The 22,942-nt window shown below is 44.7% G+C and overlaps 1 protein-coding gene and 1 long non-coding RNA gene across 2 annotated transcripts in view; one reads left to right on the top strand and one right to left on the bottom strand.

Annotated features, from left to right (window-relative positions):
* Window positions 1–22,942, top strand: part of WASF3 (WASP family member 3) — a 70,936-nt gene that overhangs the window by 41,979 nt on the left and 6,015 nt on the right. Inside the window, 5 exon segments of the mRNA XM_077745419.1 lie at window positions 9,615–9,749; window positions 11,867–12,020; window positions 12,941–13,058; window positions 18,398–18,573; window positions 22,803–22,940. Coding sequence (XP_077601545.1) covers window positions 9,615–9,749; window positions 11,867–12,020; window positions 12,941–13,058; window positions 18,398–18,573; window positions 22,803–22,940 — 721 coding nt within the window.
* On the bottom strand, window positions 19,785–22,336 carry LOC144216101 (uncharacterized). Its single transcript, XR_013330566.1, has 3 exons — window positions 22,266–22,336; window positions 20,674–20,785; window positions 19,785–20,036 (listed from the first exon to the last, which is right to left on the bottom strand). It is a non-coding gene; the product is annotated as an uncharacterized LOC144216101 (long non-coding RNA).

Here is a 22,942-nt window from a genome sequence, read left to right as displayed (position 1 = left end):
CCCCCCCCCCCACCTCCTTCATTTCTACCAAATATTAAAATATGGAGAAGTCTCTGGACTTAAACATCCAACCATTCTCTGTTTCCCCATTTCTTGTGCCCCTTCCCAGCAGGATACGTTGAAAGAACCATTCATACCTCCGCTGCCTTTACTGCCCTCATTGTCTCTTGTCCTTGTTGAAGTTTTGTCCCACCCTCTCTTAAAATTGTGCTTCTCAGCATTACCGGTGACTTCCCCTTTGCCACATCCAGCGCTTAGTCTCAAGTCTGAGGGAAAACATTTTTTTTAATGTTTTTTATTTATTTCTGAGAGAGAGACAGCATGAGCAGAAGAGGGGCAGAGAGAGAGGGAGACACAGAATCTGAAACCGGCTCCAGGCTCCGAGCTGTCAGAACAGAGCCCAATGCGGGGCTCGAACCATGAGATCATGACCTGGGCTGAGGTTGGACACTCAACCGACTGGGCCACCCAGACGCTCCTGGGGAAAACTTCTTTACCTGCCTTATGGGCCCACACACTCTGGTGTTTCTCCTGCCTCACAAGCCAGTCTTTATTAGTCTCCTTCGATGATCTTCCCAACCTCTGCATGTGGGAGCACCCAGGGCTCAGTCACTGACACTCTTGTCTGCCTGTGCCCAGTCCCTGGGGGGTCTCATCCAGTCCCTGGACTTGAAACGCCATTGTGACACTGATGACTTCCAAATGTATGTCTTCAATTCTCCCCTCTTCCCTTGATTTCAGACTTGTGTGTCCAACTGCCTACTGGATATCTTCACTTGGATTTATTTTTGAAGTAGGCTTTGCGCCCAGCGCGGAGCCCAACGTGGCCCTTGAACTCATGACCCTGAGATCCAGAGTCTGACACTTAACCGACAGAGCCACCTAGGTACCCCTGATTCACTCGGATTTCTGATTGGCCTCTCACACTCTACGTGTCATAAACTAAGTTATTTCATTCTTTCTTCTCTTCCCACTTCTCTGTTTGCTAGTGAATGAGAACTCGACTCTTGCAGTTCTTTTTTGTGACTTCGTTCCCTCATACCACATACCTTCAGATTATGTACCAAATCTGTACACGTGTTGGCACGTCCACTGCTCCTGTTCAGGCAGAGCCCCCACAGAGTCCATGCTCAACAGCAGCCCGTCTGGCCTCCTTGTTCAATTCATCAGCCCACTTCACAGGGAAGGAATTTGTCTGCTCTCTTCTGCCTCTTTTCCCTCCCTTCACTGGACCCCAGCCATCTTGGCCTCCTTGAGGTGTGGTCCCTTCCACACCAACTGGGTTTCTGCCTTCTGCCTGGAAGGTTCCTCCCTGGGGTGAGATCTGAGTATGTTTCCCTGGCCTTTTGCAACCACCTACAAACTACCCACCATCACGTGACATGTTATCTGTATGTTGCCTGCGTGTGACATGAGCTTTGTGCTTGTGTTCACTGCTGCGTTCCTTCGGACAACTAGAATGGTGCCTGGTACAGAGGGAGTGTTTATTTGCTGAGTCAATGGAATATGCTTCACAGTCAACTTCTGTTATCTTAGTTCTTANTCTGTACACGTGTTGGCACGTCCACTGCTCCTGTTCAGGCAGAGCCCCCACGGAGTCCCTGCTCAACAGCAGCCCGTCTGGCCTCCTTGTTCAATTCATCAGCCCACTTCACAGGGAAGGAATTTGTCTGCTCTCTTCTGCCTCTTTTCCCTCCCTTCACTGGACCCCAGCCATCTTGGCCTCCTTGAGGTGTGGTCCCTTCCACACCAACTGGGTTTCTGCCTTCTGCCTGGAAGGTTCCTCCCTGGGGTGAGATCTGAGTATGTTTCCCTGGCCTTTTGCAACCACCTACAAACTACCCACCATCACGTGACATGTTATCTGTATGTTGCCTGCGTGTGACATGAGCTTTGTGCTTGTGTTCACTGCTGCGTTCCTTCGGACAACTAGAATGGTGCCTGGTACAGAGGGAGTGTTTATTTGCTGAGTCAATGGAATATGCTTCACAGTCAACTTCTGTTATCTTAGTTCTTAGCAAATGCTAGAAAGAGTATTGTAAAGAAGTATACCGAAAAGTTCGCTATGGTTGACTGTGGGTGGCATTTCTTACTTTTTACATTTCTGGGTTTTCCAGAATTTCTGCCATGAGTGTATATTACTTTTATACTCCCGGAGACATTTCAGTAAGAAGGTGTTTATTAGGTTTTTTTGGTTTGTATGCAGACTGGTGAACACACCAAGATAGAAGAAAGAAACCAGAATGTTAGCAGTAGATGTCTTGGATAGGACATGGGGCCATTTTCCCTCTTGTTTACTCCTCTGTGTTTTCTGTATTTCCTATCACAAGCAAGGATTACTTTCATAGTAGGATGATAAAACTTAAAAAAGGGGGAAAAACCTTAGGGCCCCCAGATTATAACTAGTGGTTTTGTGGAACTCAACGATAATCAGATTTTACTGCAAACACTATAATAAGGTTTCTTTTTTAACTTGTTTCTTTTGAAGTGACTTCAGGCTGCTAAAAAGATCAAAAAGGGCATGAATTCTCCAACTTTCACCTACATTTTATTTCACCCTTTTTCTCAGAGACTCTTCCTCCTGCCCTCCTTTCTCCTATACACACGTGTACACATATATATTTAATATTTTATATATGTTTAGCATTTTAAAAATCTTTTTTGTTAAGTATAATATATATATATATTTAATTCTCTCCTTTAATCTGGAACAGTTCCTCAGCCTTTCTTTGACTTTATGACTCGATATTTGAAATGGGAACTGGCCGTTCATTTTCTGGAATGTCCATTGATCTCTGTCTCCTGCTATTTCCTCATGATTAGATTTGGGATATTGGCAAGACTGTGACAGGAGGTACATCCCTCTCAGTGCGTTTCTTCACAAAGCACATATTCTCTGCATATCCCATAACTGCCCATGGTGACTTCGCTCCCGTTTAGTTTTCAGTCACGTTGGCGTTTTGTCCGTAGATCTCCATGGCTGACGTTTTGTCTCCTTCTGTAATTGATAAATATCTATGGGGAAACATGTTGAGATTTTGTCATAGCCTGTTTTCACCCACTGTTTTCCTCTAGTCTTAGCATCCATTGCCGATTCTTGCCCCAGACACTTACTGTTATGCTGGTTGCAGAAAGGTGATTTCTATTGTTCCCTAATTCTGCATTTATTAGTTGGAATTCTTCTGTAAGTGCTTTCCATTTCTTTCCTTGTCATTCATTCGTTCATATCAGTATGAAGTCATGGATTCTCTTTTTTTTCTGTGGGTTAAAATCTATTATCTTTAGTTATTTATTTTGATGCTTACATTTCCCTAGTTTGGCCAGTGGGAGTCCTTTCAGGAGGACCCCTGTGTCTTTTTGACATGTCTCCGCCACTCTCTGAGTATTCCTGTGCTTACAGCAAAAGGTACGCTAAGCTCCTCTTGTATGTATCCACCCTTGGCCCTAGAATCAGCCATGTTTCCAAGGAGCCTTGTTACTTTTCATGGTGAGTGAAAAGCCAGAATCTCGAATCAAGACCGAGGTGCTGGGTGTGGGCACTAAAATGTCTGAAGGACCTTGTTAGGACCGGTTTCTTGTTCTACAGAAAGGACTCCCATCAGGCGCCATGGTTGTCTCCCATAAACCTTTGCTTTTGAGTACAGTTGAAAATCTGTGCATAATTTTGAAAGCTTCAGTAGCTAGAGGCATACTCCTCAGCCTGACACACTTGGACATGAATCCATAATGGTCCTAATAAATCCTTAAGTGGGTCCTTTGTCAGTAAGGAATGAAGAAATTGCACTTACCTCACTCAGCGTGGTCTTTAATTCAATTCAGAATTATTTTCGTTTAGCTATTAATGGACTCGCCGTTGAAAGAGTGAGTAAAATTAAGCTATTCAAATAAGATGCTGTTTGCAAAACTGAGTGCTGTAATTTGCAACATTTTATTCTTGTTCATCAGGAAAATATAGCTTCTCCCGTTTTCTTTAGTCACTTGTTAGCGTGCAGCCGCTGGCAAAAGATTAAGTATTCAGTCCTTAATTTTAGTTTCCTTTTTTTTTTTTTTTTTTTAAATTAAGAACTTCCAAGGCATCTGGGTAGCTCAGGCAGATAAGTGTCTGACTCTTGATTGCAGCTCAGGCCCTGATCTCACGGTTCTTGAGTTTGAGCCCCACCTTAGGCTGTGCCCTGACAGTGTGGAGCCTGCTTGGGTTTCTCTCTCCCCCTCTTCCCCTCCCCTGCTTGCACGCATGGGCTCCTGTTCTCAAACAAAAAAAAAAGTATTAAAAGAACTTCCTGTAGAAGTACAGTGTCAGTTGCATATTTGTTTTTTGTTTTGTTTTGTTTTTTGTTTTCCAAATGGGGTTAAGCATTAAGAGGTAGAGGGCACATCTTATTTATCCTTGTCAACTTATATAGTATCTAGCAGAGCCTAGTTCTCACTAGTAGCTGCTGTGCTAAGTAGCTGCTGTGTGACTTTGGCAAGAAATGAGAGTATACACTCCCATATTCTTGGTGATTCATGCTGTCCCTGTTTGGTTTCTGTATAACTGAAGGGAAAGGGGAAATATTTTGGTGGGCGGGTGGTGGGAGAGGGAATCTCACTGGAATATTTCTTTCAAACTATAAATGGCCAAATAGAAATTAGTTGGCTATGTTTTGATCATGTCTGGATTTCAGAGTAAACAACTGAGAGACTTGGATGGAAACCATTTGGGACCTGGTACTTTGCCCACAGATCATCCAGCCCCAATGGGCATTTTCCTGAATGGTGTCCTAACACAGTATTTCCAATGGAGGCCATTAGGGTGTTGCCAGGCCCAGTCCATTTGAAAACATGGTACACTAGATGCTTCTCTTAGGGATTCCTATGGCACATGAGCATATTAAAGATTGGAGATTCCCCAAGGCAGAGAAGCATGTTTAATCTTTTTAGCCCAGCATTTCCCAAGCCTGCTTGAGCCGGGAGCTTTCGTTGGTTGTGTATGCGTTCACAAGAAAACACTGGTAGAGATTGTAGGTTTTTTGTTCAAGAGATCCTCTCTGAGCACTAACTCAGCACAGGCAACGAAGAGATAAAAGGCATTGAACATTTACCTTCAAAGAACTGTACAGATAATGATTGAATTATGTGAAGAATGCTGTGATTGGGGTATGCTTAGGGTATTGTGGGAACACAGAGAGAGGCATGATCGTCCCCCCATCTGCATCCTGAGCGATTGATTTTAAGCTCATACGTTTTTATTCATTTATTCCCAAATCTCTTTGAGCACATACTACAAGGTAGACATGCCCTAGAGCTTGGAGATTGATACAGCTGCACAGAACCCAGTAGAGCCCTTGGCCTCTGGGGGTCATACATTCTAGTGGAAGGAGACAGGCAGGAAATAAGAGGAATAAGTATGAGTGTACGGGTTACCTGGGGGGCTCAGTCAGTTAAGTGTCTGGCTCTTGGTTTTGACTCAGGTCGTGATCTCATGGTTCGTGAGTTCGAATCCCAAATTGGGCTCCTTGCTGACAGTGTGGAGCCTGCTTGGGATTCTCAATCTCTCCTTCTCTCTCTCTCTCTCTCTCTCTCTGCCCCTCCCCGACTTGTGCACACTCTCTGTCTCTCAAAATCAACTTAAAAAGAAAGTACGAATTGTACAATTATGACATGGTGGTAAACGCTGAGGAGAAAAAGACAGCAGGAAGAAGACAAGGGTGTATATGTGCCTGTGTGTGGTGAAGTGATTGCATTTGTAGCTGAGTTGCTAGAGATGTCTCATTTAGAAGGTCACGTTTGGGTATAGACCGGGATGAAGTGAGGGACCAAACTATGTGAGTTTCCGGGACAGAAATGATCCAGCGAGAAGGAACAGGAAGTGCAGCCCCCCGAGGAGAAGCGAGTATGATCATGATCGGCATGTCTGAGAAAGAGCAAGAATCCAGTGGAGTTGGGAGCCGAATATGGGGAGAGGGTGGCGTAGTGAACGAGGCCAGCAGGGCAAATGGATTCACATCATGTGACCTTTGTAAGCGTCCCGTGGCCTTGGCTTTTACTCTGAGTGGGATGACAAGGCATGGAAGGGACTTGGGAGCAGTAGCATGATGTGTGGGGACGAGAATTGGGCATCACAAGTAGTTCATCCCAACTGGGGCACAAGGGAAAGACGGAAGTGAGGCACACGGGGCCTTCTGTGTCCCGCCAGGAGGTCTAGATTTTATCTGGAGGTGACGGGGAGCAGTGGAGAATTTGAGTAGGAGGGACAGTCGGATCTTTCTTTTAGAAAGATCACGTGGCAGCGGTGTGATGGGCCAGTTTGAGGGTGGGAGGTGAGCCTGCAAGCAGAAACAAAGCAACAACAACCGTTGCCGTATGTAACTCAGGAGGGGACCAGGGAGGGTCAGAGCTCAGGGGTGCCAGGAAGAGGCAGGTGACAGGTTTAGTGTTCGGTGAGCTATAGTGGGAGGCAGCAACCTCAGATGACTTCATTTCTCCTTGGGCTTCCCTTTAGGTGATGATACCTTTCCACACGGGGCTGCAGCTTTGAGTTCACGTGGCAATGAATCCCTGTTAGAACCCGTGCAGCAGTTGAGGTTCTAGAGGACATCAGCGCGGAGGTGTTCATGAGCTAGTGAGGTCCACACGTCTGGCCCTCAGGAAACAGTTCACAAGGCAGTGAACACATGTTAATTCTGGAGACCGCATCTAGTTACACAGTTTCAAAAGCATGTAATTTGTGAAGACTTTATTTCATTCCCTTGCCTTTTTGGAAACGATTTTGTATATGTGGCCGTGGAAAGTGTTGGCAGGTTATTAAGCGACTCTAGCGGATCATAAAATAGCTACCAAACTTTAAGAGAAAACGATTGATTGCTCAGCTGAGATCAGTAGTCTTGGGGCTCCCCATCCATTTTTGGCAAAGGGATGAGTTTTTAGATACAGAATGTTTTTATCGATTTCTTCATTGCCGCCATTTTTTAAAGAGAAAGTTCCTCTGGTTAGGATGGTCACACTGTGGGAATTTATGAAATCGTACTGCCTTTAGATTCACAAGAAATGCTTATCCAGTGTCTGGGAGTGACCATCTAGGCAGCAAATATGTTAGTCCCTTTGATTAAGTAAATAGGAAATGACCATGTGGCTTATGGCCTGAAATAATTTGTGGAAGTGTCTAGGCAGGGAAGTATATGATAAAAGCAGGAGATTAGAAGTTAGGAGATCAAAGTGCAGTTTCATCTCTTTCTGCCACTTACTAGCCACAGGATTTGAACAGATCACCTTTCTGATGGTCAGGTTGGTCATCTGGAAAATGAAAGCAGTAATTCGCTGTTGACCTCCTAAGCCGGTGCGTTCATTGAACAGGCATTTGTCAGGACTCATTGTTCTAGGGCTGCCCTGCAACACTGAACAGACAGGCATGGTTCTTATTCTCACATTTTGCGGTATTGTGAACTACAGCAGGCAGTCTGGAAAGCGGATATCAGACTGTATAAGTTGTAAAGCACCATGAAAACATTACGGTTATTCTCGCTTTAAGCATTCTTTCCAGAAGAATTAAAATTAAAAACTTATGCTCTGTAAAAGATAGGAGAATAATAAGATAGCCCACAGACTGGGGGAAAATATTTGCAGAAGACATAATCTAATAAAAAGGTTGTCTATAATATACAAAGATCTCTTAATATTTAATAAGAAGAAAACTAACAACCTGATTAGAAAATGGGCAAAAGGCCTGAACAGACATCTCACCAAAGAAGTTGTTACAGATGGCAGTCACAGCACATATGAACAGGTATTTAATATTGTAGGTCATCAGGGAAATGCAAATTAAAATGAGATAGCCCCTTCACACCTTTCAGAAGGGCTAAAATCCAGAATACCTACAACATGAAATGCTGATGAGAATGTGGAGCAACGGGAACTCAAATACATGGCTGGTAGGAATGCAAAATGATACCACCACTTTCAAAGACTGTTTCTTTTTTTCAAGGTTTATTTATTTTTGAAAGAGAGAGACAGAGCATGAGAGGGGGAGGGGCAGAGAGAGAGGGAGACAGAATCTGAAGCAGGCTCCAGGCTCTGAGCTACTTGTCAGCACAGAGCCTGACGCGGGGCTCGAACTCACAAACTGTGAGATCATGACCAGAAGCAAAGTCAAGACGCTTAACCCACTGAGCCACCCAGGTGCCCCGACTGTATCTTACAAAAATGAACATATTCTTACCATGCCATCTGGCATTCCTGCTCGTTGGTGTTTACCCAGACGACTTGAAAACTTTTGCCCACACAAAAGCCTGCACACAGCTGTTTATTCATTACCCACAGACGCCTGAAGCAACCAGGGTGGCCGTCAGCAGCAGAATGGATAACCAAACTGCTCCATCCAGACAGTGGGACGTTAGCGCTAAACAGAAACTGGCTGTCTTGCCATGAAAAAACAGGGAACCTGAAGTGCTTATGACTAAGCAAATGTGATTATAATTAATTATGATTCCTACTATACGACATTCCAGGAAAGGCAAAACAGGACCGTGAAAATCAGCGGTTGCTAGGATTGAGAGGGAGGTAAATAGGTAGAGCATAAAGGATTTTCAGGTTAGCGAAACTATTTTGTTGCTACCCTAACGGTGTCTTTTATACATCTGTCAAAGGCCATAGAATGTATAACCTCAAGAGTGACCCCTCACGTAAACTAGACTTTGGATGTATTGATGCATCAGTGTGAGTTAATCAGTTATAACAAGTGCATTTCTCTGTGTGGGATGTTGATAGTGGGGAGGCTGTGTGTGATGGGGTTGGGGAGTATATGGGAACTTTCTGTGCCCTCTGATACATTTTTCTGTGAACTGGAAATGTTCTTAAAAGTAAAGTCTTTTTTTTTTTTTTTTAAGTGTTATCTCTGGCAGAGAGAAAATGCAGTTGCGCCTTGCACACTCAGGGTGGACCATTATTAAAAGTTTGTTGAATGACTAAAGGAATGATGTCAGGATTTGGGAATTCAAGCGTTCCTATCTTTTCAGAAATTTTTTTTATTACATTTTAAGGAAAATGGGAGTAGTTGTATCTGGCACTCGTAAGGATCCATAAAAAAAAAAATTAGAATACAGAATAGTGATTTTTAGAGAGTGCCAGATATTTAGAGAGTGCTTAGGTTTCAAAATATGGATTAGAACAGTTTAACGCCACTAGAGAATGTTAGGTGCAACGTAAGATACCCTAATGTTTCTGTTTGTGAATGAAGCAGAATCTTAAATTTAGAAACCAACATGATTTATTTCATTATCTTGGGAAGTAAAAGGAAGGGTAAGGTCCCAAGATTCTATTTATATGTAAAGCATGCAAAATGTGAGCAATTTTTTCCCAAGGAAGTTTAATGGGAAACAACTTTCAAGGTAGCTCATGTAGCAAATTAATGAAAATTCTATAGTATGTGAAAACTTGACAACTTTGGGTCAGCTTCAGATCTATATGAATTTCTACTGTACGGTTTCAAAAGTCGTTAAGGCTTTGCCCCTGACACTTTAATTTTATAATCACGTGCACAGCATCGCATGTGTTGACAGTCATCGGCATTGGCGAGAATGCGTGAAAGCCGCTTCAGCAGTTCTTAGCAGATGGCCTTCTCCATTCATTTTCTCCTATAGGCAAACATGCTGAAGACATATTTGGCGAGCTGTTTAATGAGGCTAACAACTTCTACATCAGAGCAAATTCTCTTCAAGACAGAATTGATCGCCTTGCTGTCAAAGTTACACAGCTGGATTCAACAGTGGAAGAGGGTAGGTGATTGCATGAAAGGAGTGAGCAGGAAGAGGCATTGACAAGACAGTAGTCATTAATTGTGATGTAATCACTGCTTTTACTTTGGGGTAGCGTGCTGATATTTCATCTCGTCCTTTCTAGAAGAATATTAAAGGGAGGGGGAGAACCACAGCATTGGGTTACTTAGTAATTAAAAGATTCTTGTCTACCTTAATGTATGCCATACTCTTTTTTTAAAAAACGTATACATGTAGTATTTGTGTTAAAGGGTTCTTTGAATGAATTCGGTGTTAGAAACCCTAATTTAGGTCATTGATAGTTATTGTAAAGATACTCTCTTAACTAAAAGTCACGGAATCACTCAACAGATGTGGTCCAGCCAAGAGGGGGGTGATACATACCCGATGTACTGACGGAAGGCTTCTAGGTGCTAGCCTCGTTGGTGTTGATGCCTGGACATAATCTTGGTGATTCTGCTGATTGAACGCCTCAATACACGGCATTTACCGAAGGCCTTTTCAGAGTTTTGAAATAAAGTTATTATTGATAAGTGCTGTGTAGTTAACTGGGAATCATTTTGGAGATATATTGTGAAGTTGTGACAGTTCCACAATTAAAATTCCACAATTCCTTATTCAAGATTTCACTTTCTGTATCTTTTGAATGAGAGACTGAGATTAGACTGGAAAAAGAAAACTTGAAAAAAAGCATAAGATGTTATCATTTCATACTTGAGGGAAATGTTTAGAGTAACAATTACTGTGATAGTTAGGGTTTCTCTTGGTGCGTTCAAATGAACTTAGCATCTGCTTTTTCTCCTCGACGTACAATAGTAGTATTAGTAAAAAATGAAAGTTTTAGTTTTTAAAAAATGTAGCATTTTATGGAATTCGGCCCCCATCACTTAAAAACCTATGTTTACTCATGCTCAGGGCTTTTCAAAGGCCATTTTTAAATTAGTGAATTAGAAGTTTAACAAAAACGTAGAGCGTTGACATTTTAATATCCATGATGAGCATTCTTTAATCTGATTTTTAAAATTTATCTTGCTTGAAAAAGTAAAAGCTTCGATAGCTGTGTGGTCTGTTCAGGTAAGGAATTTTAACATTTTAAGCCAGTCATTCATTTTTCAAATTGGTATCACAAATGATTTTTAGTATTTATTCATCTTCCTTCAGTTTTGTTTTTGTGGTTTCTTGGCCGTTGGAACACCAGTGATAAACCTCATGCTGGAAAAGGTTAATCTGTGCATTAGACTTCCAAAGATTTTGCAGTGTATCTACCTCATACCCTTAAAAGCTTTTCCAGTCAAGATTTACCTGATTACTTTTCTTGGCATGGATGTTATAGTAGGAAAAAAACATGTGACCAAGTTAGGAAATTCGGGTTCTGTTTCGGACCTACCTTTTTTTTTTTTTTTTTTTGCTGGGTGATCTTGGAAGGGTCACTTTGCACCTGACACTCACCTTCACTGGTCGAGTGAATTAAGGGACCAGGGGGCTAGTTTCAAAGAGTTGACGCCACGGCTAGATGAGTTAATGCACGAGACACAAAGTGTTGTACAAACAAGAAATAAGTATAATCAGCCCTGATTTTCTCCCCCTCAGTGTAGTTTTTATGTCCTGCGACTTAGTTCCTAGGACTGTAGAAAAGCCTTGCCGTCTTTCTTTAATGTCAACGTCAAGAACACTTAATGAGCTTTTTACATTTGTGGGGTTTTTTGCAGACACATTTCATACATGTGTTATAGCTCAACGGGTATTAACTGAATGTTTTTTCCTTCTAGGATACCCAGTCTTTGTATTTACATGCCTGTTATACTCAACTGTATTCCGTGTGGCTTCTGCAAAGTGCTATTAGAAAGAATGAGGCTCTAATATTAGGTTCAGAGAGATAATTAGATCACTACAGAAGAGGGAAAGACAGGATTTGACTTCATTTTATAGAGATTCCTGTTATTTGTAAGAGGGAAGGAAGGCACATGCTATGTAATGCACATGCCTTTAAATGAACAATAAAAACACGATCTTGTTATTCGAGGGAGTGTTTATGATTATGTCTCAAATGATACTTGCCTCTGAACGGTTACAAATATTTCTATGTAACCCAACTTGGGGGACTTTTCTCTAAATAGTGTCACTGCAGGATATCAACATGAAAAAGGCTTTCAAAAGTTCCACAGTCCAAGACCAGCAGGTGGTTTCAAAGAACAGCATCCCTAATCCCGTTGCTGACATTTACAACCAGAGCGATAAGCCGCCTCCTCTGAACATCCTCACACCGTACAGGTACGGCTTCGTGCATTCCTGGTGCCCTTTTTGGTCTCGGGGGCGGTGCTGTGAAACTAAACCCGGAAAATAGCAATTGCAGTATTATATACGACAAAATGAGCTACTAATACAGACGTTAAAGGGGTCGTATTTGAAACTGTAGATAAACTCTCCAGGAGAAGCGTGAGCCCTCACGTTAGCTTCTGTGTCTGAAGGAGACACCTGTTGTACGCACCTCCTCATGTAGAGAGCTGAGTGTAGGTGTCTGTCGTGGAAGCAGACACCTTGCCTGATGCCGTCCTATTGTTCTTCATGTTCAAGGTCGGTTTTAAAGGAGCCGCGTAGTTCATTTAGAATTCAGCAAAATACCGGTCTCCGCATTTCGGCACTGCGGAGGGATTTGTTACCTAATTCAGAAAAAATGCACTCTGAGCTGTGAGCACAGAACCCGACGCAGGGCTTGAACTCACAAGACCACAAGAACATGACCAGAGGCAAAGCCTAGTACTAACTGACCTGGGCGCCCCGCGTACTTCTTACTTTTTCTCTGAATAATACTGAAACTGCAGAGATGAGGTGAATGTACACACATGCCAGAAACCCATCCAGCCCCTGTTGGGATAAACACAACATTTCCTGAAATAATTGAGGCATTCGATATTGTTTATGAGCCCTCTTGTGCATTTTCAGGCACTTCTCTGTACTTAAATCCGAATTGGCAAGGGTACATTTTGCCTGATTATTCTAGAAAACATTGTTCTTCTTGTATATCTGTGGTTTTTGTCAGAAAAAGAAATCCCAGAAACATAACGTATAGGGCAGCCGCCATTCCCCATGCAGATGTTATCGTCTCGTGAGTTAAAATGAAATTAATGTTAACCCCATATGAAAATAGCTAACAACCTTTTCTCCCCGACTCCTAATACACTGATTTATAGAGATGATAAAAAGGATGGACTGAAGTTCTATACAGATCCTTCCTATTTCTTTGACCTCTGGAAAGAGAAAATGCTACAGGACACAGAAGACAAAAGGAAGGAGAAAAGGCGTCAAAAGGTAAATAATTCTAGGGTGGGAACGTGCGTATTGGTTTCTCAGTGAGAATCTTGTTTAGAAATAAGCCAGTAAGTTCTTTATTTTTTTAAATGTTTTTATTTATTTCTGAGAGAGAGACAGCATGAGCAGGGGAGGGTCAGAGAGCGATGGAGACAGAATCTGAAGCAGGCTCCAGGCTCTGAGCTGGCAGTCAGCACAGAGCCCGACGCAGGGCTCGAACCCACGAACCATGAGATCATGACCTGAGCCAAAGTTGGACGCTCAACTGACTGAGCCACCCAGGCGCCCCAAGTAAGTTCTTTATTTAAATGGTTGAGATGCTGGATTTAGGGCAGAAGTACAGGTTGCGTTTTTTACATGAAGATACTGACCATCCAGCCTAACACAGTAATACTGTATTTCAATGAATACTATTTAACCCACCCCCTAATACTTGCACTGCTTTAATAGAAGTAGTGGCTAATATTTCAATTCTGTTCGTAACTGTGTTTTATAACTTTTCTCCCTCTGCACTTTAAATCTGTATAATGGAAATATCAGATACAGTCATCTGTGCTCTCATCTCTTCAAAGCATTGGCACCTCACTGTAATTGATACCTTGGTGAGATGTTCATAGTGGATTGAAAAAGCATGTGTGATCTGTACTTTTAGGGGATAGTATTTACTAAAAAATGAGATTCCTTTTGGTGGGGTGGTTGTAGGCAAGAGACCTGCAAGTCTGAAGGTTGAGAAATGTCCACATTATAAGCACTCTTAGAAGAATAAACCACTCTGCTCAGGTTTAGGGACTTCTGTGTTTTTTTCTTTAATGTTTGTTTATTTTTGAGAGAGAGACAGAGTGCGAAGGGGGGAGAGGCAGAGAGAGAGGGTGACATGGAATCCGAAGCAGGTTCGCCCGGCTCAGGGCTCGAACCCATGAACTGTGAGATCATGACCTGAGCATAAGTTGGCCATTTAACTGACTGAACCACCCAGGCGCCCCTAGGGACTTCTATTTTTAAAACTGTCCTTTGGGGCCCAGAAGTGAGACAACCCACTGAGAGTTAATTCTCCAAAGGCAAATATTTGCCAAGACTTATAGATGTAAACTGTGTTTTAAAAAAAATGAGTACCTGGTTTGCTTGACCGAGATTAACGTGCTTTAGTTAAGACAAATTCTTAGCATCTTGTGGGTCAGTGGCCTTCATGTTTGGAAGCACGTAGATGTGCTGGCCCCGTAGAAGTGACACTTCGGGATGGAAGAGACTTTGAGATTTGAAAATAGGATTTAAGAAAGGGACACGGAAAGAGATTGCAGACTGCAAGTGTGAGACGTTCTCACTGAAGCCCAGAGAAGGATCCCAGAGGTTGGTTATTCACACTCTATCCCTGCGCCGTGGGTCGGGGAGATTCATTGGGAGATTCTGGGAAGAGCTGCTGAATATTCCAGTGGAAAAGTATTCAAGTAAGAAATTACAAAGTATTTCAGTGAAAAACAGAAAGACCCTAATCTCTTGACAGGAAAAGCAACCTACTATGTCTAAAGGCCCCGTGCTATCAGTCCCTGAACCTTTTTATATTAACAGAGGCTTAAGAGTATTTTCCTTTACAACATGATGCCCTTTTAAATGGCCTTCTAGGTGTCCCTTGTCAGGGATATTTTGGCAAAAATACCTCAATTTTTTCAGCCTTGTCCTTCCGGGGAAAGCAGTATTGGTTCATTGGTGGTGGTCATGCATTCAAAATCCTGCCATGTTTGGCTGCTTTGTCTCCTTGCACATTCATTCAACATGTAATGTTCTGATGAGGATTTCTTACTCACGTATATAATGTTTCTTCAAGGCCTTCTGACGTTTGGGTAAACAGTGGTGAGAAAGGATTACCACCCTCATGGAGATGACAGTGTAGCGGAGGGAACACGCATGACGTAATCCTGCAGCCTGTTGGAGCTCATAAAGGGGGGAAGAAATGTGAACATTCTAGTACGAATCTGCTTTTATTACATAAGAATGAAAAATGAGACCAGGTAGCCTTCATCTCCCAGGGTTTCCTAAATACAGGTTGTTTCTTTTCCGTTTGGCACTGACCAGCCTCTGAAGAAAAATTCATTTAGAAAAATTGAGTCGGTTAAGGCCCCAACTTCAGCTCAGGTCATGATCTCATGTTCGTGGGTTCGAGCCCCGTGTCAGGAGCACAGAGCCTGGAGCCTGTTTCAGATTCTGTGTCTTCCTCTCTCTCTGCCCCTTCCCCTCTCACGCTCTGTCTCACTCTGTCTCAAAAATAAATAAAACATTAAAAAAATTTTTTTTAAATTGAGGGGGTGAGAAATTCATTGTTTCTGAACTTGGTTTCCTTAGCTTGCTGGTTTAGAAACATTTTTAAAATTATGTGAATAAATACGTAGTTGTGAGTATGTAGTTACAGCGCTGTAAGTGTTGTGAAGGAAACATGCAATGTGGGTGGGTGAGGGGACGAGGAAGAGGGGACACTGAAAACGCAGCGGAGTGTCCTTCCCTGAGCTCCGGCCCTGGGGACTTAGAAGTCAGCTGAGCAGAATCGGGGCAGGGTGTGTGTGTGTGTGTGCACGCATGCATGGGCGAGAGAGGGAGGATGCCGGAGGAGTGGAGGACAGAGGAGGTGGGGGTTACTTCAGAATTGAGGCGTGTTCAGGGTAGAAGCAGCTAAGATCGTCCTGGGCTGGGAGACAGTTGGACACATTCTGGGGATTTTAGGCCAGCGTAGTTGGAGCATGGATGCATCACTGTTAAAACTTTGTCAGAGTTTGTGTGTGTGTGTGTGTGTGTGTGTGTGTGTGTGTGTGTGTGCGCGCGCGCGCGCGCACACGTGCGGGTATGTGTGTGANCTGGGCTGGGAGACAGTTGGACACATTCTGGGGATTTTAGGCCAGCGTAGTTGGAGCATGGATGCATCACTGTTAAAACTTTGTCAGAGTTTGTGTGTGTGTGTGTGTGTGTGCGCGCGCGCGCACACGTGTGGGTATGTGTGTGGTGTGCATGATGATGGGTAGATCTGGAGGCTGATCACTGTAAAGAAAGTTGCAGATAATTCTGAACCAGGATGGGTATTGAAATCCTTGGAAACCTCCCTCTTTTGGGTTTCTACAAGTATGCGCACAATAGATGCAGGTTGGAAAATGCTCAAAGTACCCGGAAGTAAACACGTTAGAACATTTGGGGAGAGGTCTCTCTCCTCCCCAGGTGTCCGTGGTAACAGCTCAGCGTGCATATTTTTACATCTTTTAAGCTTTCGTAAATACATGCACGCCCATTTCACAAAATAGTTTTAGATGCATAGAACTGTCCTCCTCGTGACTTACACATACATGCAGACATGTACATCTGTTGACATCCTTAAAGATTTTCTTTGGTCTTTTTAACAGTTGTATGGCATTCCAAGGTATGGCCACCGCATAAGCTATTTACCCGTTAGTGCATTAGGAAATATTCACTGCAATACTGCTGTACTCACGTGTAGGTATTTCTTCTGGTAAATTCCTAGAAGACAAATAGGAGTTGTAAATTTTGAAACATGCCATCCTGTGGCCCCTGACCATTAAAAGACTGCTCCAGTTTATATGCATAACAGACTTCCTCCAGACCTGGATATTATTATGTTTTGCATGAGCTCCCCCCTCGCCCCCCCATCTAATTCGCCTTACATATCTTTATATATGTCCTGTGAAGTCCACGTTCACATCCTCTGCCAGTACACCACACCTGGTATCCCTGCCCTCCCCCCTTTTATTTTTTATTTATTTTAATTTTATTCATTTACTTATTTTTCGCTTTCCCCCTTTTGCTCTGTCCTCCATGTCCTGGAGGGCTCTTCCCACGTGCCTCGGCAGGGTGTAGCCTCCCGTGTCACTCTTCAGGGGTTTCCCGCTGCTCTTGGCATAAAGAAGAACACTTGTGACACAGCCATTAAGGCCCCGCCTCCCTTTTAGATCCTGGAGCCTTTCACCTTAACTCACCATTTACCTTCTTTATTTGGCCTCTGCGCCTCTGCACATTCTCTTCCCTCTGGGCATGCTGGGACCCCTGCTCCTTTGCAGAATTAACGCTTGCTGGCGGGGCACAGCTGGCGTCCCAGTCACTCCCCAGCCTCCAGACGAGGCAGCATTCAGTGTATGACGCGTTTATGTTTTTGCCACATTTTATAACTAGATGTTTGTTTGTGTGATTTTGTGGGCTTTGCCCACTGGATTGCAGGCTCTGAGGGCAGATTCCTTGTTTGTTTGTTTGCTGTTTGTGTCACCAGCACCTGACATGGTGTCTGGGACGTAGTAAGCACCCTGAGCCCACCTAGACTGGATCGTACAGTCAGCGGGTGCTGAATGTGTACTCCGTAAAGCCATGTGTGGAGGTACTTTAAGAGGAGTGTAGGAGTTAAAGGCACATAGTTTTCATCCTTAAGGACCAGGACATCTTACCTGGGAAGCAGGAAAAACATGGAAACACACGTCAAAATAACCATCCTCACCTTTAAAGAAACATTATGGGGGACTCGTATATTTTCTGGAGACATTTTTGCTGGCAAAGTAGGACTGGTGCAAGAATGATTCTGTGTATGTGAAGGTAAGTCCTTACCGTGTTTTGTGTTCATCTAGTTGCAGGATTAGCTTAAATGTTCTGTAATGGTCTACTAGAGCCCGGAAGTAGAGTGTTTTGAGTTACTTTGTGAAACATGATCGCCTGTTAACAATTCAGTTAAAATTGTGTAGTCGTAGGAAATGATTTCAGTGCATGTTGGGTATTTCATCTGTATAATAAAAATCTAAAAGATACAGCACATTTAAAACAAGCTAAAAGCCTAGTAAGGTGTGAATCCTTTTCTTTAAGTTTATTATTTTGAGAGAGACGGAGGGAGAGTGCGAGCAGGGGAGGGCCAGAGAGAGTGGGGGACAAAGGCTCCAAAATGGGCTCTGTAGAGACCGCAGAGCGTCCCATGCAGGGCTCGAACTCCTGAACCATGAGATCGTGTGAGCCCTGAGCTGAAACCAAGAGTCGGACACCTAGCCGGCTGAGCCACCCAGGCGCCCCGTAAGGTGTGAATTCTTTACCACAAATGATGGTCAGCAGTTCCTGTAGTTAACTACAGCCCGGCCTGGAGCTTTTATTTCTTTAGCTTCCATAGTTAAGTATCCACTCCCTCTGCTGGGCCTGTGTTAGGTAAGAGGGTATATGAGGTGTTAGAATTTTCTTAACATTAAAACGACCAGAAATGGGAATGTCTCTTGTCTGCACGCCCCGCTTGTGTCCTGTGCATTACGACTGCGTTTAACTTCTGTTTTCCTTTCCCTTCTGTCTCGGCCTGCTTGCCTTCTCTTCTTGGACGTCAGGAGCAAAAGCGTATAGATGGCACAGCGCGCGAGGTGAAAAAGGTTAGGAAAGCCAGAAACAGGCGCCAGGAGTGGAGTATGATGGCTTATGACAAGGAGCTGAGACCTGACAACAGGCTGTCTCAGAGTGTGTACCACGGAGCATCTTCGGAGGGGTCCCTGTCCCCAGGCACTAGGTGTGTGCGCCTGTGTTTTAGCACAGCCTCGGGGTGGTCCGTGCTTTGATGACATGTTGGAAACATACCGGGGGCTTTGGTGCTCGTGTAGCCCACAGTATGTTCCAAAGCTTTCCTTAAAAATGATTTTGATTGTGAAATAATACTCTGCAGCAGTTTCCATCTTACGGTGGGTTACTTTGTATGGCTCTCCATCCCTCTGCCCTCAGTTTGTTGTCCCGTTAACCTAGATGTCGTGTTTTAACGCCGACGCCGAAATTGGGCTTAATGACTGTCAGTGACTTAACATTTTTATTTTAACCATAGTTCATTCTTCCTTTTTAGCTTTGACTCTTGAGTTTCCTTTGCCACTTGGGATCTAAAAATAATCAGCAGGTAGCAATTGACGTGCCTAAGATGCAACTTTGTTACTCTTTTTAATAACAGTTTTCTAAGAGCGTGAGCCAAAGCAGTAGTTATTTCTGCAGTGTACTAATCTTCTGTATTCTAATTTCAGGAGAAGAATTCTGTTGGAGTAACTGTAAGCATTTAAGTAAAAAAAAAAAAAAAAATTCCTTGCAGGTGTGAATGATGTGGTGGCTAAGTCAACATTTGTTGCAAAAGGGATTCACACGGAACCACAGAAGCCGACTGGTCCATTTTTACTTCTGTTTAATTTCCTGTCTCTGCTTTTGGAAGGCCGTGGTCTTCCACTTGCCTACAGCCTCAGGGTCTTCTGTCAACATTTCTAGATTTGAATCGAGAATTCCTAAGGGACCCGAGAATGTTCTAGAAACAGCAACAACCTGGACATGGCATGACATCTGTGTCCCTTTTACCCTCTGTGTCCCTTTTTACCCAAAAAACCCTCTGCACAAGATGTTTTTTGAATTTGGTAGTACCCACGCCCAGAAATATCCCTACCCCAGAAGGGCTGTAAGTCATTGATTGGCTGTGTTAGGGGGCAAGTTCTAGGCAGTTCTTCTGTTCAAGCTGGTACTATTCGGTAGTAGAAAATTATTGGAGCTTTGACTGAGTGCTTGCCTCAAGTTTGAATCTCTGTGTTCCCTTATTTCCATAGAAAATAATAATGGTGATTTGGGTTTGCTCATGGCTCTTGGGGTGAGGAGGGGCACTTGAGTGTGACAGCCTTGAGAGTGTCAATTTGCTTTTTGGCATTTTTCCCCCCAGCTAATTTGGTTGTGCTTATTTCCTCACAGAAAACATATACCTTATTTTAAAATATTCCATTTATTTACTCGTCTGTTTCAACGGATGCAGATGAAAAAATGATTTTTTTAACCCCTCAGTCAAAGGATTGTTATTCATTCCAGCATCTGAGATTCAGTTGTTTCATGTTGGGTATAAAACTGATGGTTATTGAGATTATTTAGTATTCTGCCTTTGTATTTATGTTGTTTCGGTACCTCTTCATTTTCTTATTTTGCAGAATGTCAGTCCTATTTCCCGTAGCTTCTTACTATCTGCATGAACCAGATAATAGATTAAGATTCATCAGTACACTTGGATTCCCTCCCTTAACTTAGAAACTTTTATTTTTCATTTTGCTAAAGCGTATCGCTTTTTCTTATTGTAAAATAACCTTTTTATATTTGGAAAGTACCGAAGAAAAGTAAAATATTATCCATCATCCTGTCATCCAGAGAAACCCCCGTTTGCTTTTTAGTGTATTTCCCCCTTTGGTCTTTTTTCTGTACACGTATGTTTTTCTTCTATGAAACTGAAATCTGGCTTTCTGTTTTCTGTCTTCTGACTTTTATTATTTCAGATTTATGTTTTAAGGATTATTTAGAAACAAGGTTTTTAATGGATGTATTGGGGACAACTGAGTTGAACTGCAGTATCAGTTTTCATGGCATGTATATAACGTGTTCGTATTATAAGTAATATATTTTAATCCAGCCCACATAAGCTAACCATGAAATTTTGCTCTGTTGATCAGGAGTGGTTTGATTATAAGTGTAAATTCAGGATGAGAATGGACATACTTGCCTACCGCCCTCTCTCGCCCTTACCCGGAGTGGATACCTCCAGCCCAGGTGTCCTGGTACTTGTCTCTTCCTATCCTGTGCCCCGTGTGACAGCTGTCCCACTGCTCACCTTTCTTCCCACCAGACCCTGGGGAAGTCTGTTGATTCCCCCGCTGAGTCTCCACTGCCCACACTTTCTTCTTCCTTTTTCCATGTGGTCTTCACTCCTACCATCTTCTTTCCTGTAACAGATAATCAGTGATGATCTTGACACTCCAGGACCACCCCACTCCTCTCCACCTTGGTACAGCATCTTCTGGGGCTGACTGCTTCCTTCCCGCAGGGGTGTCCGTACGCCTGTCCGCCAACAGACCCTCGAAGCCCCTCCTTTCCTCCAGCCCATTGGGCCCCCCCCCCCAACAGAGCAGCCCCTCTCCAACCCACGCTTCACCAGAGCCTGCCCTCCAGACCTCTCCTGTTGCTGTTCTCTCCTCAGACACCCATCACCTCCTCCTTTACTCTCTCCTCCGTCTAGTCTTCTTCCCCATTCACCGGCTCCTCCGGCCCTGTCACAAGGCTCCTCTGCTAGAGCAAAGCCCGGATGTTTACAGTTTCTGGCCGCCTCTCATCCGAAGTGCTGCATACTTTGAGAGAGAATTTCATTTCCTGGAGAAAGTGGTGCTCACAGCCTGTGACACAGCCACACGCACACAGGCAGTCACACATCACCCGTGACTCCAGAGGCTTAGTGCAGCGAGGCCGGGTCCTTCCCGCATTAAAAATATTTTCAACTCACTCGCCAGCAGTTTGCATAGTCCACCAGACATACTCCTCTGCACACCATAATCTAGAATTTCTACTGCAACTCAGAAGCAAAAAGTGAGTTACTCGTTATCATTATACTGCAGTCAGGGAAGAAAAAGAGCAAAAAAGCAGCCTCTTGCATTTAGGATGCTTTTCTGTGCCGAGCAACGCTCTGGTCAGGGAAGCTGCCGTCGGAATTTCAAAGATGGAAATTCAGGTGGTGCCTTCCCTGCTACCCCGCCCCCCACATCCCCAATGTGTGTTTGCCTCTTTCCTTCAGAGAGAGAAACACAAGCTGAACCCTAACAGAAACCAGCAGATAAATGTGAGAAAAGTAAGAACCAGAAGAGAAGAGTGGGAGAGGAGGAAAATGGGCATTGAGTTCATGAGTGACGCCAAGGAGCAGGCGCGGGCAGGGAGCCCGGCAGAGGACAGAGCGCCCCGAGGGTTCGTCACTTCGCGCCCTCAGACCCCAGCCTCCGCTTGCCCGCCCCGCTTCGGCTTGTCCTGAGGGGCCCCGCGGCCCCCTTCCCGACCCCGCGTCCTGGGCCCCGACCGCTAACCCGGGCGTTATGACGCTGCCGTTATGACGCCTCCCGGGCCCCCGCTCTGTCCGCAGCTTGCCGAGCTCTGCTCCCCTAATCCGAGGTCTCCATTCCTTCCAGAGCTTCCCACTCGGCCGTGCGTTCAGAGAAAAGAAGGCCTTTCCATATTACCCCACACTTTCTTTCTTCTTCGGCTGAAATACACTTCTTCCGTCTCCTCAAACTGCCATTCACTGTATCGCGTTCTTGACCCCTTGTCCCTTTCTCTCCGTCCACGTGGACCCAGCTCACCGCCGCCCGGTCTCCCGCTCTGCGCCCTCAGCCTCGCTGTCGCCGACGCCCTGCCTCGGGAGCTGCGTCCTGACTGACTGACCGGGGTCCGGCCTCGGGAGCCGCGTCCTGACTGACTGACCGGGGTCCGGCCTCGGGAGCCGCGTCCTGACTGACTGACCGGGGTCCTACCTCGGGAGCCGCGTCCTGACTGATGACTAACCGGGGTCCGGCCTCGGGAGCCGCGTCCTGACTGATGACTAACCGGGGTCCGGCCTCGGGAGCCGCGTCCTGACTGATGACTAACCGGGGTCCGGCCTCAGGAGCCGCGTCCTGACTGACTGACCGGGGTCCTGCTCGTAGCCTTCTCTCGTAGAAAAGCCGCTCGCTGGGACCCTGCGGAAACGGGCTCTGCTGCTCCCTGCTTGCGGGTCTGTCTGACTCACTCCGGGGCCTCGGGTCGTACACCCAAGACGGGGTGGTGGCCTGGGAAGCGCTCGCGGGGCTGGGCCTGGCGCTGGGAAACGGGATACAACGTGGCCTCTGTCAGGTTGCCGTTCAGATACAGGGTTAATGGCCGTTGCGGGGAATCCTGTGAATGTAATTCGAATTTCTCCCACCCCTCTTTCCCGGACGCCAGGTCGCACGCGTCGGATGTCACCGATTACTCCTACCCGGCGACCCCCAACCACTCTCTGCACCCGCAGCCCGTGACCCCTTCGTACGCAGCCGGCGACGCGCCCCCGCACGGGCCAGCAGCCCCGGCCCCCGAGCATGAGT

Source organism: Crocuta crocuta, unplaced genomic scaffold (assembly GCF_008692635.1).
Source record: "Crocuta crocuta isolate KB4526 unplaced genomic scaffold, BGI_CrCroc_1.0 scaffold258, whole genome shotgun sequence".
In the NCBI taxonomy this organism is placed as follows: Eukaryota; Metazoa; Chordata; class Mammalia; order Carnivora; family Hyaenidae; genus Crocuta; species Crocuta crocuta.
This window is presented reverse-complemented; position numbering and strand designations above follow the sequence as displayed.